Genomic DNA, 17,412 nt, shown 5'->3' with positions numbered 1-17,412 from the left:
TGCCATTTTGATGCTACTTGAATGGAGCGACTGTAACAAACCAAAATTACCCCATCAGATTTTTAAAGTCTTCTGTTTCTGAGTGTGATCAGTGAATTGGAGGATGAATACTGGACAAAATTAGATGAAAAGTGTATGTGAGTCAGCGCTAAACTCCAGTGTAACCTGATGACAAATGTGTGCCTGTTCAGTCTATCGCTCCTGTGGATCGGAGGAGTTTCGCTGCGGGGACGGCCGTTGTCTTCTCAGTTCTCAGTGGGAGTGCGATGGCTACGCAGACTGTCCCGACCACTCCGACGAGCTGCCTCTGAACCTCAAATGCCTGGCCGCAGGTAAGACTGCTGTTTGGCTCTCAGCCGGAATCTTTTCATCAGTGTCACCGGCGGCACCGTTGGCCCGGGAAACTTAGCGGGGACATATGGCAGAAACAAAAGGCAGTTCAACAGGGAGAGCGCTTCCAAAAGGAATTAATCTGTCCGGATCCGAGGCGAGGTCAAAGTGTTTCCCGACATCGCTGAGGAATTAGGCGGCGTTGTGCTAGTGACAGCTGTGTTTGGATCTTTTCAGGAAGCTTGTGCAACGGCTCGTTCTTCATGTGCACCAACGGACGCTGCATCTCTGAGGGAAACCTCTGCGACGGGAGAGACGACTGCGGAGATCGGTCAGACGAGAGAAACTGTAACGTCAACGAGTGTCTGAACCGCAGAGTCAGTGGGTGCACGCAGGACTGCCAAGACCTTCCTGTAGGATACAAGGTAAGTGATCTATGAGCTCATTACCGCTTCCTGGAGACACGAGCTGCTTCCAGTCAATCCGTGAGTCCAATTCATTCAACTCAAGTCCACTTAAACCTTTAACATGGAGCTTTTCTGCACTGATCCTGCCTCCACATGCTCTGGGAGTTATAGGAAACTAGTGTGTTGACCTGTGGGTCATATTAATGCTGATATCCAGGGTGCGATTTGTTGCGATTTGTAGGCCTGTAACGGTCCACATACTGAACTGAACCACTTCGGTATGCACCTGTTCGGTTCGGTCCGCAGCTGAACTGAAACGGCACAGCCTTCCTTCCCTGGAGGTCCTCCACAGTTCACACTGTCTCAGGAGGGCACGGAATATTATCAGGGATGCAATGCACCCTGGCTTTCCACTTTTTAAACTTTGACCCTCTGGCAGACGTTTCCGGACACTAAAGGCCAGCACAAACCGTCTAAAAAACAGTTTTTATCCCAGGGCCGTAATTGCACTGAACACTGCTGGACATTAATTAATTGCATGAAATGCTGAATGTTGTCCAGAGTATATGATGTTTTATGTCTCTTTTGTACTTCTAGTAACACTTTTTTTTTTTTTTTTTATGCTGCTTTTTAGATATTTATGCCGTCAGGGTTTTCTTTTTATATTTTAGTTTTTATACTCTTTTATATACATTATTTATACTTTTTTTATGGCACCTAGGACGATTGCACTTTTTAATTTCGTTGTACCTGAACAATGACAATAAAGACATTCTATTCTATTCTATTCTATTCTATTCTATTCTATTCTATTCTATTCTATTCTTTAGTATGTTGAGAAAAAGGAACAAAGATGTCGTTCAATGCGGAACTTTAAATCCGCGCAAGTTCCACACAGACATATTGAAGGAGCGCACATTGACCGGAAATACAAAATAGCAGCTGATAATAAGGTTAAAAAAAATATATATATATGATGTGAACCTGGAAGGAAGAGACTGAAGACCCTCCACCGTCAGTCCAGTCCAGTTTGGGATCACTGTGGGTTCAGGTGAAAGACAACAACGAGGAAAGAGACAATGATAAGACGGACATTTGGCCCCTATGAACTACGGTAGTTCTAAAACACTTACACTAGCTAGTTTGTTGAAACAGAATGCGAGTTTGCTCTCTTCTTAATGTTGCACTTCATGTGGATTTTTTTTGTGTTGTTATTTTTCTGCAGAATGTGAACTGACAACTGGGATTCGATTTTTGTCGTTTGTTCAAAACTACCTGTCAGAGTAGTGTTTAAAATAAAATACTAATGTTTAAAATGCATTTAGTACTATTTTATTTATTTTCTATTTGATTTGTAGCAGCAGAATTATATTATTCCTGTTTTTCTATATTCTGTTGTCTCCAAAAATTGGGGGAAAAATGTTCAAAAATTCATAATAAATGTATTAAAGACATTTTGAGGGGTTTTCTTTATTCCTGTACCAAACCAAAAACAAAAACCGAACCATGGCTTTGAAAACCAAAAATGTATCAAACCGAAAATTTTGTGTACCTTTACAGGCCTAGTTTTTACATCCCTCCTTCTCCTCTGTGAATTTCATGCTCGGGGGGGACACCTGCTGTAAATCCCATCAGGTTGTGTCAGTTTTCTTCCACCTGTATCCTCCATTACTGACACTAACGTTCACCTGAACCCAACTGTCACAGTCTCAGAATTCGTGATCATCCCCATGCATTGGGGCACCGTAAAGGGGGGGGTAAACGTGACAAATTCATGGGGCCCTGCATTTGTGGGGGGGCCATAGAGCAGTGGAGGGGGTCCAGTGGATACAGGTTAGAAGTTATGAAAATTTAGTTTATAATGGAAGCATAGAACTCAGGAGTTGGATGTTGAAAGTATGTAAAGTTTCACTTTCGTTTCATGCCAGCGTTGGTTACGTTATTTATAGACCACACCCCCACGTATATGCCAGGGCCAGCCAATCAGAGGCAGCGCTGGCTGTGATGTCATGACATGATCATGGCTTCAAAGACATTTAGGAGGAAGGGATTCAAAGGGATACAGTTTGTAAGCCAGCTTCCATCTTTTTTTGGAGTAACTTATATTCTGAGGTGGAATGGGAAAAGGTATGGGTATTACCAAGGAAGTGTTTTATTTCCAATAAAGTGAGAGAGGTATCTTTAAAACTGTTCCATAGGCGTTATCCAACTAATTCAACTCGGATTAAGTATAAGATCAGTGTCGACCCTTTTTGCTCATTTTGTCATAATTCGGATGAAACGTTAAGTCATTTGTTTTGGGAATGTGCCTTTTGTCAAATTTTTTGGAGGCATATCAATCTGTTTTTTAAATAGAAAGCTGGATATTTCTTTTAACTTCAAAATTGAAGATATTTTATTTGGTTTCTTTGTTACTGATTTGCCTGTTTGGAAATTGTTTATTCTTAATCTCATCTCCTTATTTGCTAAATTTCATATACATACAAGCAAATTTGCCAATCAGAAACCCAGCTTTGTGGTCTTTAAATCTTATTTGAAATCCTATCTAGACACTTAACTTTTGCACTAACCCTAAAGCTGTGAAGACTAAAGCCTTATGTGAAGAATTTAAGTTGTAATTTTTTTTTTTCTCCTTGTTTATTCCTTTACTTTTATTTTATCTAATTTATTTACCTATTTATGTAATTGTATTTAATTTCTTCCTGCCTCACCTCGAGCATTATGTTTTTTTCTCCATGCCATGTTCTGGTATATGTATATACAGTATTTTGTAAATAAAGTATGAAAAAAAAAAAAAAAAAACATTTAGGAGGAAAGAAAAGGGACTGTCTGTGTTCAACGATGAAATACAATTCATATTACAAAAAATACATTTAAAAGAAAAACTTAATTTGATGTTGTTGCCCAAAATTGTAGTTTGCAAACTGAATAGTTAAATAAAACATTACCCAAAAAGTACAAAAGTACAAACCTTCGCACATTGACCCTATAATACATGAGCTCATCTGCCTAGATTTTCATCTGCAAATGTGGTGAAAATCACGACTCCCACGATGCATTGTGTGTTCTGAATGGCAAACAGTACATAATGTGCCAAGTTTAGATGTAACTGGATAAATTGCAGGAATATTTGAAATAACCTCCAGGAAATATAACTTACATTTATACCGACATTTAATCAGTATCATAAGTGTAACAGCGCTACAGTGTTCGACTTGAAATTGTGGAGTTTGACCTCCAGTTCTAAGCCTTATATTTTTTTATTGAGTTGTAAGTAACACAGTAATAGTGTGGGTGTGAATGATTAATGACACAAGATAATGAAATAAGTTTTACCTTGCACATTATTATGAAGATAAAGATGGGTTGGAATGTACATATATTTAATGTCTGAATAACCTTGAACGCTGTACGAGCAGTTTAATGACGTGCCAACCGCTGTCGGAGCTCCCTGACTGTGCCACGGCTTTCAGTGGCAACATGAAACGGCAGGGTTGAATCCAGGTCAAGGCCACGTTGGCCGGCGTTACGGTGGTATCGCTGTTGTCAAACTGCGATAGTTTATGCCCTCATCACTTTCCTCTCATTTTAGACGGAGCTCACTATATTAGAAAAAGGTCTGAAAGTGCAGAAAACCTCTCTTCCCTGTCACGGCGGGGGCAGACGGACAGAGAGCACATCGATGCGGACCTTCAGCTCATCTGTTTGTGGCCGTGAACAGGAGATCAGCAGAAAGGCCCTCAAGGTTATAACTTTGGATAAGAAAGGGATTTGCAGCAGGTCCAAGGCAGCTGATATAAGCAGTCTGAGTTATTTTGGAGGGACTCTGGTCACTGAAGTGTGATGAAATGTTGAAGCCACCTAAAGGAAGGCTCGTTTCTGGCATTTCAGGCATTCACAAGCACATCCTTTCTTCGCCGTGTTACTTTGTTCGCTTTTCTCTTTCATCATACGACAGCTCAGTTCATCACGTCATACGGTAATTACGTCTATATTGCGGATGTCCTGCTCCTTGTTGATCTAAAGCTCCGTTTGATGCTTCAGACCGTCTGTAATTAGCGAACAGAAGAACTGTGACGTCACCCTTTGGCTTCTGATCTGCCATTTTGAAGCCAGCAGCCTGATGTTTGGCTGATAACATGTTCTGGCGCTGCAGATGACTGATGGGGTGGAGCCAGGGGAGCGTGAGGTCATGAGTGAGCTAATGCTAATTGCTAACTCGCTGACTCGATAAAATGGTCATCGAGCACTGCATAACAAGGTCATTTTACAGCGTTGTTAGTCAAACATATTAACCATTAACAAACAGAAGACTGGAAAATCCAATTCGGCGGCCGAGTAACCTGTCAATCACAGCCCACACGAGCCTTTTAGACGACCTCCGAGTTTATTAACGGAGGAAAAATGTTAAGATAGACCATATTATTTGTTAGAGGGTGCAAGAAAAGCAAATGAAACCAGAATGGCTCCTAAAAGATAATTAGACTTAATATTTTCTTTGTGTGTTATATACATTTTATATATTGTATTTATATAAACTAATATATCTGTGGATTATATAAAAAACATAATTGAGACAATCATATATAGTAGAAAATTATAAGGAAAATTGTATAGAATTATAAACTACAACCTATTGTATATAGTATTTGTATGGGTTTACATTTAGCACATGTATAGTATAGTGTATTATGATGAAGAAATATATATACATATAATAATTACTCTATTGATTGATATTGATATACAGTTTTTTATTAATATAGGCTGATATAGTTTGTGTGTGGTATTGTAATAAAGGGGTGGGATTAAATAAATGTTTGTATAATAGTATAAATTTCTGTTTTGGTCGTCTTGTTTTTTTCTGTTGGTGGAAGGATTGTGGTTTTTCTGTATTTATTCGATTGTGTCTGAATTACAACACTGAATGACTGATTGATTGAAATCTTTATTTTGAATATGTACACAGTAAAATCAAAACAAAAAACAACCAAAATATTGCAGGTACATAAAAGGTTGATAAGTAAACCAAAAAATAAGAAAGTAAATAAATAAATAAATAAAAATAATAAAATAAATGAAATTGTACATGCTCGGAAAGGAGTAGGAAGAAGTAAAAACTTATATACTCCTACCTCCAATCTCTATTCCTTATGAGTACTATACAGCAATTATTATTTTATATGAATATCAATATAATGATAATAATAACAACAACAATAATAATAATGAAACCATATCACACGTCCTTTTTCCTATATACACTAATATAATAATACCCATATACAAATTATCATACCAGATATGAATAAAAACTAAAAAAAACAAACAAAAACACATACACATATATAATATAAATACATATAACATTCTATATTGTCCATTTATTTTTAAAGACGTTCAGTGTAATTCAATGGGAACTGTAGCTTTTTGGAGCAGCACCCAGTGGCCATTAGTGGTATTACAACTTCTAGTCCCGTGGTTGGAAGAACAAATCAATAGATTACTTGTTGCAAATGTTACTATATATATGTCACAGTAGAGATTGAAATCCAGTAGGATTCCTAATCCTACTAGGACAGATAGGAATTTTAGTTTGTCCTAGGACAAACTGAAATCCTACAAGAAATTAGGATCTGAAGATTGGAATTCCTATCTGTCCTAGGAGAATTTACAATCCTACTAGGACAGATTGTAATTCTATTTGGAAGTGGGATCTGAAGATTGGAATTTTGGAATTTCAGTCTGTCCTACGATTTCGCCATCACCATTCCAGCTGAATTCTTTTCATATCTTAGATCCAGTATATGGCCCTTAGGTCAGTACACATTGTAACCAGGATGCCAGCCGTCCTATCTGGTCCAACCTTATTCAATGGCCGTTTGTAACTGTCATTGGTATGTAAATGAGACACATTTGTATTCAGAAATCAGTAGAATTTGAAAAACGTACCTGTAAACAACCCGTTGCCATGGCAACATACAATTTTATTATTATCTAATTGTTGCCAAGCCATTCAGAAAATGTACGATGTTAAAGTTGGCATTGGCATTTTGCTGCCCCCTGGTCTAGATGGTAGAGTTAAAAGTAAAAGAAACAACAATATTCTTATAAACAATGATTTTATTCAGAATTTACACAGACTTTGAATCTAATATTCTATAGAAACAACAATATTCTTACAAACCATGATTTTATTCAGAATTTACACAGACTTTGAATCTAATATTCTATAGCTAAGCTTCAAAGACTTTTTCCAAGACTTAAATGTGCTGCATACTACTCACTAGTTAAGTGACAATAACCTTAGTCTATAGTACTAACTTCAAAATTTCAAACAAGTAATACTACAGAGGTTTTGTCAGTTGTTTTTTTCTAATACTTAAAGGTGCTACATACTACTCAATAGTGACAATGAACTTAGTCTATAGCTAACTTCAAAATTTCAAACAAGTAATACTGCAGAGGTTTTGTCAGTTATTTTTCTAATACTTAAATGTGCTACATACTACTCAATAGTGACACTAACGTTAGTCTACAGCTAACTTCAAAATTTCAAACAAGTAATACTACAAAGGTTTTTCCTTACACTGATATAGATATGAAAGATATGAAAATAATTCAGCTGGAATAGTGATGGTGAAATTGTATGCTTACCTATGCTGAAATTGACTGGAATTTTGGCTGTGAAATGATTCAGTCTATTTTCCATACATTTTGATATAATCTGACATTCTCCTAATAGAATTTGAGATTGTCCTGACAGAATTCTTATATTTTTTGCCGTATTTTTCCAATCTTCAGATCCCACTTCCAAATAGAATTACAATCTCTCCTAGTAGGATTGCAAATTCTCCTAGGACAGATTGGAATTCCAATCTTCAGATCCTAATGTCTTGTAGGATTTCAGTTTGTCCTAGGACAAACTAAAATTTCAATCTGTCCTAGTAGGATTAGGAATCCTACTGGATTTCAATCTCTACTGTGACATATATATAAAAAAAAAAAAGAAAATGGAAAAGCTAACATCTACCCTGAACATTTTTCGGTTCCTCATCCTCTTTGTCTTCTTTCCCTCAGTGTAAATGCTGGCCTGGTTTCCACCTGAAAGACGACGGAAAGACCTGCGTGGACGTAGACGAGTGCTCCACCACTCTCCCCTGTAGCCAACGCTGCATCAACACCTACGGCTCCTTCAAGTGCATGTGCGTGGACGGCTACGAGGCCTTGGAACGCAACCCCAACACGTGCAAGGCCGTGTCAGGTCAGCCCCACGTTCCGTCTCTGAAGTCGTAAAAATCTCGATCGGCAGTCGCTCAGTTCTCCTAATGCGGCCTGATCTCATTTCAGCTGAGGAGCCGTTCCTCATTATGGCAGACCACCACGAAATCCGCAAGCTGAGCGTGGACGGATCGAATTATACCATCTTGAAACAGGTGAGCAAATCCACTATGACGCCCTAAATCTGTCTGCGGTTTGACAAACTGCTAAGAGGAACAGATTGTCAGTCAACCTACTATTATCCATCATTTGGTTTAATTGGAATCTCCTCCACTCCTACGCCTGTTCGACATACAAAAAAAAAAATGACTGTTTAACTTTTACACTTACGCAGACAAGGACATGAAAACCACTGAACAGACTGAAATGAAGTGTCTACTGTCTGTCACCATTTCCCATTTTCTAACATATGGACGGAGGAAAATCGGCCACTCTGATTGGCACAGAAGAAAATCACCCTATTTAGAACCCCATGGAAAAGCTATTTCAGTCATTTCGAGGTCTCATCACAGCTGCTCCGGGCAGTGCCTGAATATGACTGTTGATTATCACTGTGATTTACCGTAAATCAACCCACGGGCATCCTACAGTCTCCTCTTACACTTATATTAACCTCTTGACTCGATCTACTCTGCTGTCTGTATTGGAGTTCTCATCAGCTACAACTCAATTTAATCACTACAGTTTAGCATTAATGAACCAGAGGGGGAAAAAAAAAAAAACGGCTGGTGGCGGTGGCTACTTTACTGACCTGTTTTTTGGTCTGACTTTACAGTCAACTTCCAGTACATTGTTCTGGTCCCCTGTCCTTGTCCTGGACCTGGGTAGGCCCATATGTGATGGTTCTGTCCACAGTACTGTGTCAGCAGGGGGGACAGGGTACCAGTCTACAGAGGACAGAGCCAGGACACTGATTGGGTCTGTGGTAATAGACTAATGACAAAGGAAGTCTCACAGGACTGTGGACAGAGACACTACGATTTATTTATGAATCAGAACAACCAAAAATTCAACAAAAACCACCACAAATAAATGCTACATCTCCACAGACTGTCCCACTCACTGGATATAATGTGAATCTAACTTCTGCACACATCTACGAAGGGGCTGCCAAAGGTCTGAGGAAAAAGAACATGGCTTTGACATGGTTTCAGTCGCATGGCCCTCAGTTTTACATAGATGGACTTAAAGGCTGGTGTCAGTCCTTGCAGATATGTGTTGCCCTACATCGAGCATATGTTGCAAATTTAACATAACCTAAACCGTTTTTTCCAACTGTCCTTTTTCCACAAACTTTTTGAAGACCCCTCGTATATTGCGGTATCAGAATTTTTTTCTAAATAACAGTTTGTCTTCATGTGTTGAATCAGCTGAGTACATTAGTATTAGTTTACATTGTAACTGTTAGCTTAGCCCTGTTAGCTGCCACAGTAAATCCACTAATCACCTGTTTTCTGTTGGGTTTGTGTTGTCAGTAGCTGAACTAAAGATCTGTTTGAATCCAACAAACAAGGTCAGAACTGCCACAGTTTAGTCTGAACCGTGGATCAACAACAGCAAATATAATAACACAACTGTATACCTTCATGAGCCTCATAATCAGACTTTCCACTGGTGAAGAAACGCTGTCATTTCAGCGTCAGCCTCCACTGTTTTACTAAGGAGCTGTGCCTAGTGGAGGAAACAGTGGGAATCTCTTCTATTGTCATCACTTTGTCACTTTCTTTGACTGTGAAAGGTGTTTTTAACCAGTTTTCATCCTCAGCTGGGGCTTGGTGTGAGTTTCTTCGCCGTGGGAGACCAGCAGAGTGACTCACTATGTTTATTTATTCACTGTGATATGTGGCTGTGAATAAATTCAGTTCGTACAGAGGCCAAAGAAAAAGTTTCACACTCTGATACTTCATTCGACACCTTTATCTTTGATTACAGCACATATTTTCCATGTCATCATTTTGATAAACGCATGCACTGTCACATTTATTCCCATCATTTTATGGACGTATAATGTATAAACTATAACTGAACCTAGACTTGAACAACTGAACCAACCCCAGATCATAGCACTGCCCCCACAGGCTTGAACTGTCAGCACTAGGCATGATGGGTAATCTATCACTCTGGAATAAGGTCACTGTGGACTCATTAGACCATGTGACCTTTTTCCATGAAAACATAGTCTAGTCTTTATGCTTCTACAAAGTGATGGATGTATAAGAAATGAGAAGCTCCTCACTGCATCAGTTAAAAGGTTAAAAAACTGAAATATATGAATCACTGCAGGAATTATTTATGGAAAGATCTGAACTTTTAGCTTTTTTGGGCCAGTATGTGTGTCTGTGCAATACTATACATTGACGATTTTGACATCATGTATCAACTCTTTATTATAAACGCTTTAATGATACTTTTTAAGTCATTCGTGAGTATTTTATAGAATAATTATTACATCTTCCTTCTTTTAACTGTCTGCAATAGACGGTAGTACAATATGGATACACATAGTCGATATAAGCTCCTACTTAAAGCAACACCATGGAATTTTTGCTCGCAGAGTCCCCCTCAAGTCATGAAATGGTATTGTTGTAACAACTGTTGTAAAATCTGTATTTCGGTAACACATGCGCATTTGTTGACAAGCCATTGATGCAAGAAAACTTCCAGAGGCATGACAATTAATGTGCGTTCAACCATGTCTTCAGGCCAGGTAAAGTAGCCTTACAGCATTTATACAAACACTATTGTTTAATTTTTGAAAATTTCAGAAACAAAAACAAGTTTAGCACGTTAGCTACCGGCTTGGTAAAACAGCGGAAGGCTACTGCTTGAATAACTTGATGTATGGGCATAAACGAAAGGATATGATTTCAATAACACGACCTGAAACATAGTCAGATTAAATGCAGAACATTTTATAGAAGTGGTTCTTAAGCCTCCTTTACTCAGGGGTGGCGATTGTTGAGAAATCACTGAGCGATGAAAAAAAGGCCAGGTCTCTCAACGATCTTTCAATGAGTGCCTAGCGATCACCAAGATATCTCAATGAACTTCCAGTGACCTCCATGGTCCCCACGGTCTCCTGAAAGTTTTGACTCGGTCTAAAACCTCTCAACAAATGCTCAAGGAACCTTCAACAATCTCATCGATCTCCCAATGATCTCTCCGCAATCTTTCGATGAACGTCAAATTTTTCCACCCCAAAGGTAGAAATGGTTGAGAGATCAATGAGGGAATGGGCATGACTATCTCGATGACACCCACCCACCTGATCCGACTGACCAGACAGTTTAAAGTAGGGGCCGAAGGTACAAGCACACAAGGATCCCCCAAACATTTACACAGAAACAGCTTTTTTGAGGCTTAGGAGATCGTTGAGAGATCGGGCTGATTTTTGATCGCTCAGTGGTCACCCAATGATCTCCATGCTGTGTAAAAGGAGCCTTCCTAGTCCAACAGTACCAGGTCCAGGTCTCCATGGGTGAGGCATCCCTCCTCCTGTTTCAGCTCATCCCAGCCGGTGAAAGCTCGGCCAGTATTCATCTTAGTCCCACCTCTTATCTGATCACTCTCACGCTTTCTTTTCTTTGTCTCTTGGGACAACACCCTTACCCTCTGTGCTTCACTCATAACTTCATTGACCTGCCTCATCTTTTGAAGGTGGAGGAGCAATGTGACAAATGCCTCTAAAGCAGTCAAATTTTGTCGTTCTCTTTGTGTAGGGGTTCCAATCCCAGACCAGAAGTGTCATATGCTACGTTTCCACTACGTGGTACCGGCTCGGCTCAACTCGACTCGGCCTTTTTGCGTTTCCATTACAAAAAAGGACCTGGAATCTGGTACCTGGTGCTAGTTTTTTGGTATCACCTCCACCGAGGTTCCAGGACTGGGGACCAGATATTAAAAGGTGACACTGTGTAAACACTGCAGACCACCGATTGGTCAGAGTCATCTCTGTGACCCACGGTTTTACAAAAAAACAGATGCAGAAGTTTACAGTAAATATAGCAGTAGGTTAATCCACATGATGACAGCCTGTAAAACTACACCATGGTTTGTCAAGGAGGTTCGGACATAAAAATTCTGCATGAGCTTGACGAGACAACACGCAACGAGTGAGTTTATCAGCAACTCTGAGCAGACGACATGGAAGTAACACGCCTCATCGCTATGATGTCCAGGTACTGTAAAGTCGGTAGTGTCCTGTAATGGAAACGGTCTGGAATAGGACCTGGTACCAGAGGAGAGTCGAGCCAGTTCCACGTAGTGGAAACGCAGCAATAGAACTAGTGTAAGCGATACAGACGCTCTGGAGCCTTGACCAAAGTGGAACTGAACCTATTGTGAGTTGTTGTTCCACCAAAATGACCTGGAAAATAGTTTGAAGGCTGAGAAACTCCATAGTGTTGCTTTAGTAGATAAATGCCTAGAAAGTTTGATGGCTGAGGTGCAACTGGCAGAAAAAAAGTGCTTCTTAGGGGGAAAAGCAGATCAATATGTAGAGCAGAAAATCAATGGTGTATTGACAGCGTTGAGTATACATGCACTTGACTGTATCCTCCCCAAGACAAAAAAAAAAGAAAAACAGCTGAGTTTAATTTTTAATCCTCATGTTCACTTTTACTTCAAGCTGCTGATTAATTTTGTAGCTGGTTAGTTTCTGTGATGCCTTCAGGGAAACAAATTGAAATTGTGGTTGTGATCTAAGGGGAAGTGATGAAAGGGTCTGGAGCTGATGCCTGGTGATGTTCGGATCCCCCAGGACCCTTTGGCGCCTGTCTGTGCGGGTGTTGATGATCTGATGAACATGTCTCATTTCGCCTGTCAGATTATCTGACACTTTCTCTCAGCACCCACAGTGTGAGACAGCTGAGTGTGTGTGTGTGTGGGGGGGGGGGGGGGGGGGGGCTTGTTTTGCTGTTCTATAGCAGACTGATGGTGAGGTCCTGTGTGTATGACAGAACCTCAGTCTACTGCTCTGAGAGGACTTTGACCTGCTCTTCACTAACTCTTTAAATGCTCTGTATAGCCCAAGGCTCGAGGGCCTTTGGGAAACATCCCAAATCAATATTGCTTCTCCACATGTGGAAGCTGAAGACCTCTTCGGCTCAGAACTGAAGTGGAGCTTCAGAACATAAACGTAAAGTCCAGCTGCCTTCTGCTGTACCATCACTTTAGTCCGTGACCTCAGTGACTGAAAAATACACCTAGAAAAGATTTATTTTACTGGACAAAACATACAGGTTTTAAGTCAGATATAACGTACAGCTTATTGGATGAAAGGTTTCCAGTCAGCGGGCAGGTTTTAAAAGGGTCTATACTAGGGCTGTGTATTGGCAACAATCTGGCGATACGATACAAATCACAATACTAGGATCACGATACGATATATCATGATACTGTTAAAAAGGCAATTTTTTGTTTATTTCTTTTTTTAAAATGATTATTTCCTTGAAGAATTGAATTACACCAGAAATCTGCACAAATACTAAACACATTTTTATTTGATCAAAACAGGATCTAATGTTCTATCACAAAATGTTCCTGTGTTCAAACTGAGATTCTGTTTCACAGACATTCCAGTTTCAGATCCTGTTCAAATGTTCAGATTCTATTAGTTCACAACTAACATCAGAACAGTGTTTGAGTTCAATCCCAACAAAGGAACGAACATTATTTAATAAGAGTGTGAAATAATAAGTAAAATATAAGCAAAAAATAAAAACAAAAATGAACCTCCGCCATATCTGCATTTGAATAAATACCTAAAAATATCGATACAGTAGTTTTTAATATCGATACAGTATTGTGAAATGAAATATTGCGATATATTGCAGAACTGATATTTTCTTACACCCCTAGTCTATATGTTGTATTTCTACTTTCAAATCTTTAAAAATGACCAAAAAGTACAATTAAAGTTTTTAAAGTAAAAAGCTGTGAAGTTCTGCCAAAGGTGCCAATGACTGTACAGATATGAACTGAACTTATGTCCAGCGACGGGCCACAGGTTTATGACCATTAGGGGGAGTAGTGAGTCACTCTGCTGGTCTTCAATGGTGAGGAAAACTAAGACCACAGGGCCTTTGACCAAAGTATCAGAAAATGACCAGAGATGAGAACCATTAAGAAACAACTTTTAGAGTCAAAGAAAAGACGTGATACAAATAGAAACACCGCCGGACTCAGCTGTAAACGAAAAGAATGGAGTTTGATGGTAAATGCCAATGTTTCTTCTCCACAAGTGACTTTGATTGTGAGGCTTATGAAGGTATAAGGTTATTATGGGATGTTCTTATCTTTGCTAAGTTGCCGTTCAGACTAAACTGTGACAGTTCTGACTTTGTTTGTTGGATTCAAACAGATCTTTAGTTCAGTTATTGACGACACAAACCGAACAGAAAACAGAGGTGATAAGTGGTTTTACTGTGGTGGTTTTCAGTCTGAAAACAGAGCTAAGCTAACAGAGCTAAGCTAACAGAGCTATCATGTAAACTATCAGCTGAGGCAGCACATGAAGATCATAGGACAGTGTTATTTTCACCAACTGTCAAAATAAGCTGCTATGAGTTTTAATTTGAAGAAGAAAACTTGATGCCATAATACAGATGTGTGGAAACAATGAGCTTTATACTTCATTCAGTGTTATCATTATTATTATTATTATTATTATTATTATTATTATTATTATTATTATTATTTGGACACATTCTGTAGCTGCATAGTGTTGATTCATGTGTTGTGGCGCTTTACTTTTGGAACATCAGTACTACACATAAACCCTTTTAATATAGCCACATTCACTCTAAAGCTGTCTTATTTTCTTATTTTCTTATTTACGTATTTATGTTTTGCTTCTGAACAAGTATGAAGTCTAAATATTAACCTGCAACCACTTCCAGTTGGCTCCACTGTTGTGATAGAAGTCAGCATCATCTGACAAAATAAACACATAATGGCGGGACTTAACAGGGATTTCCGCTTCATTGAAATTTAAATAAAGTACACTGACAGTCACGAAAAACTTTGAGGCAACAATCGGTGGAATTCTTCTTATTTTCTATCTAAAATTTAAGTTTTGTGGAACAGACAGTTCCACTGACATGTCAGTAATCAGCGGTCACGCACCAACTGATTCAACTAAACAGATTATATTTTGTACTTTAAAGTTTTTAAAGACTGTCAGCGAATCACAAAAGCGGTAAAAAGCAGCAGAACGACCTTGTCTGACACCAGCAGCTAACAATAGTATTTGCCAAACACAAATGCAACGCTGCCAGCACTAAAGCAACAGGTGGAGTTTTGTCAGAAAATCAAACCAGAGGGCTTGTGACATGTCAACAGACAGTCCATCAGCTGACTGACAGTTCAAAGGCTGGGCTCTGAACAGGACTTTCCAGCCGTCTGCTGCTGGGGTGGTGTTCTACCACTACACACCCTCAGGTATGTTCAGCACAAGCCAACACCGAGGCCCAAACGGCATAAAAAAGTCATAATCCAGTCATTAGATATAGCAGAGAAGAGGGGAGTAAATCATCATCCTAATAATGTACACCAGACCTGACGGTGGACTTCACAAGCAGACACAAACCAAGTAGATTTAAAAGTGTTTTTATGTTTGACCCTAAATGTGACTGATGATGGTTCGCCGCCGACACCGGGCATCAATCACAGCACCAGCCTCAGTGCTCAATTCAGATTTACTGCTCAGATCTGACTTTTTTTTTTAGTCTGGCACCACCCAGTATTTTTTAAAATGTGGCCGATATCAGATTCCAGAGGGCGCTGCCACCTCCTGCACTGAACGCCCTGCTCAAAAGCACTGCAGTCAGATCATTTCCTGCACTAAAAGCACTAGTGCACCCGCTGAAATGAGCATCCTCAACCTGACTTTGAAGGAGAACTATGGAACTATAACCAGGGAGTCACTGTGTAACAGTTTCTGTCATTTAGTCGCTTTTCTATTGAGCCTCAAATTGCACATCTATAACTTGCGCATAAAAATGTGTCGAATGGAAACTCGACAATTTTGCCTAAACTTTTAAAAGTTTTTGTGCTGGCAAGAGGTGGTTTTTCAGGTGTAGTGCATTTGGTATATCACACAAAACTGCAACGGAAAGACCTTTTTCTGCAACTAGAGTCACATGAATAAAAAAAGTGGATGTTGACGAACATTACAACAAGAGAAGAAGAAGAGTTTTAAAAGAAACATAATGTTTATGTTAGGGCTAAACGATATGGACAAAATTTCATATCTCGATATTCATGCCAGATATATCGATACGATACAATATGACAATGGGTTCAGTGAAAACCAAGCATTTTTCAGAAAAATACAAACATCGTAAAACAAAAGAATGTGGAAAGTGCAGTTTTATTTATAAGAACTCACTGCCAGTCATCAACATTAACATAAAGTACAAATAAATGAAATTTGTTGTGACTTCCAGAGCTGTACATGCAGGGCGAGCACGGGGGAAATCTATATTGTTTATAGCGTTGCTTTATCGATATTAATATCTTCAATGTTCGTATCTCGATATTGATACGAAAACGATATATCTTTCAGCCCTAGTTTATGTGTGGACACACCAGGAAACCCAATCATTTTAGAATTTAGGAGGAGCTAGAGGAGTAATATAGAATAATGATGAAGATATCTGTAAATCAACATGATATTTACATTCGTCGCCATGTTTATGGAACGACTTGTCGTGTCATCTTGTGATAATAAATAAGCAAACCATTTGTGATTTAACCTCCTGAGACCCAGGAAATGTCAGCAAAGTACAAGCTGTTTTGTTTTTTATTAAATAAGTGTCTATATCGGAAACATCGTGATGCAACAGTTTTTTCAGATGCAGTTTTTAAAATTTTTATGGAATATCCTTTGTGGTGGACAGTTTTCTTTTTATCGGTATAAAGTTGTGAAACTATTGTCCACAAATGTAGACAGTGGGTCTGAGGAGGTTAATGGAAAAACCAACATTACGCACGTGTTTTTTCAGCATTTAGTAAATATCGGTAAAGTTCTGTACAGATGTCTAATGGAAAAGTGCTGGGGTGCCGATAAGGGGGGGTAAACATGACAAATTCCTGGGGCCTAGTATTTGTGGGGGGGCCATAGAGCAGTGGAGGGGGTCCAGCGGATACAGGATAGAAGTTGTGAACATTTGGTGTAACATCTGCTGTATAAGAGAGGGAGTGGGACATTGGAAGGTAAGTTTCAGTTTTGTTTTACACTAGCATAAGTGACGGTATGTTTATAGACACCCCCCCCCCCCCCAACAGATCGACAAGATACTATATTTTATGAAGGGTCCACAACGTTTACCTTTACCTTTCATGGGGCCCGCAATTAGTAGCCGCGCCCCTGGAAAAGCCACCAGTGTTTTAA

The 17,412-nt window shown here is 39.2% G+C and overlaps 1 protein-coding gene across 1 annotated transcript in view; it reads left to right on the top strand.

The window, feature by feature from the left end:
• The window catches only part of lrp1bb (low density lipoprotein receptor-related protein 1Bb), a 930,516-nt gene that overhangs the window by 759,683 nt on the left and 153,421 nt on the right, over window positions 1-17,412 (top strand). Inside the window, exons 54-57 of the mRNA XM_030124596.1 lie at window positions 192-332; window positions 568-755; window positions 7,818-8,001; window positions 8,088-8,173. Of these exons, the coding sequence (XP_029980456.1) occupies window positions 192-332; window positions 568-755; window positions 7,818-8,001; window positions 8,088-8,173 (599 nt within the window). The remainder of the gene's footprint in view (window positions 1-191; window positions 333-567; window positions 756-7,817; window positions 8,002-8,087; window positions 8,174-17,412) is intronic.

This window comes from Sphaeramia orbicularis, chromosome 21, assembly GCF_902148855.1.
Source record: "Sphaeramia orbicularis chromosome 21, fSphaOr1.1, whole genome shotgun sequence".
Classification (NCBI taxonomy): Eukaryota; Metazoa; Chordata; class Actinopteri; order Kurtiformes; family Apogonidae; genus Sphaeramia; species Sphaeramia orbicularis.
Note: the sequence above shows the minus strand (reverse complement) of the source record. Positions and strands in the feature narration are given on the sequence as shown.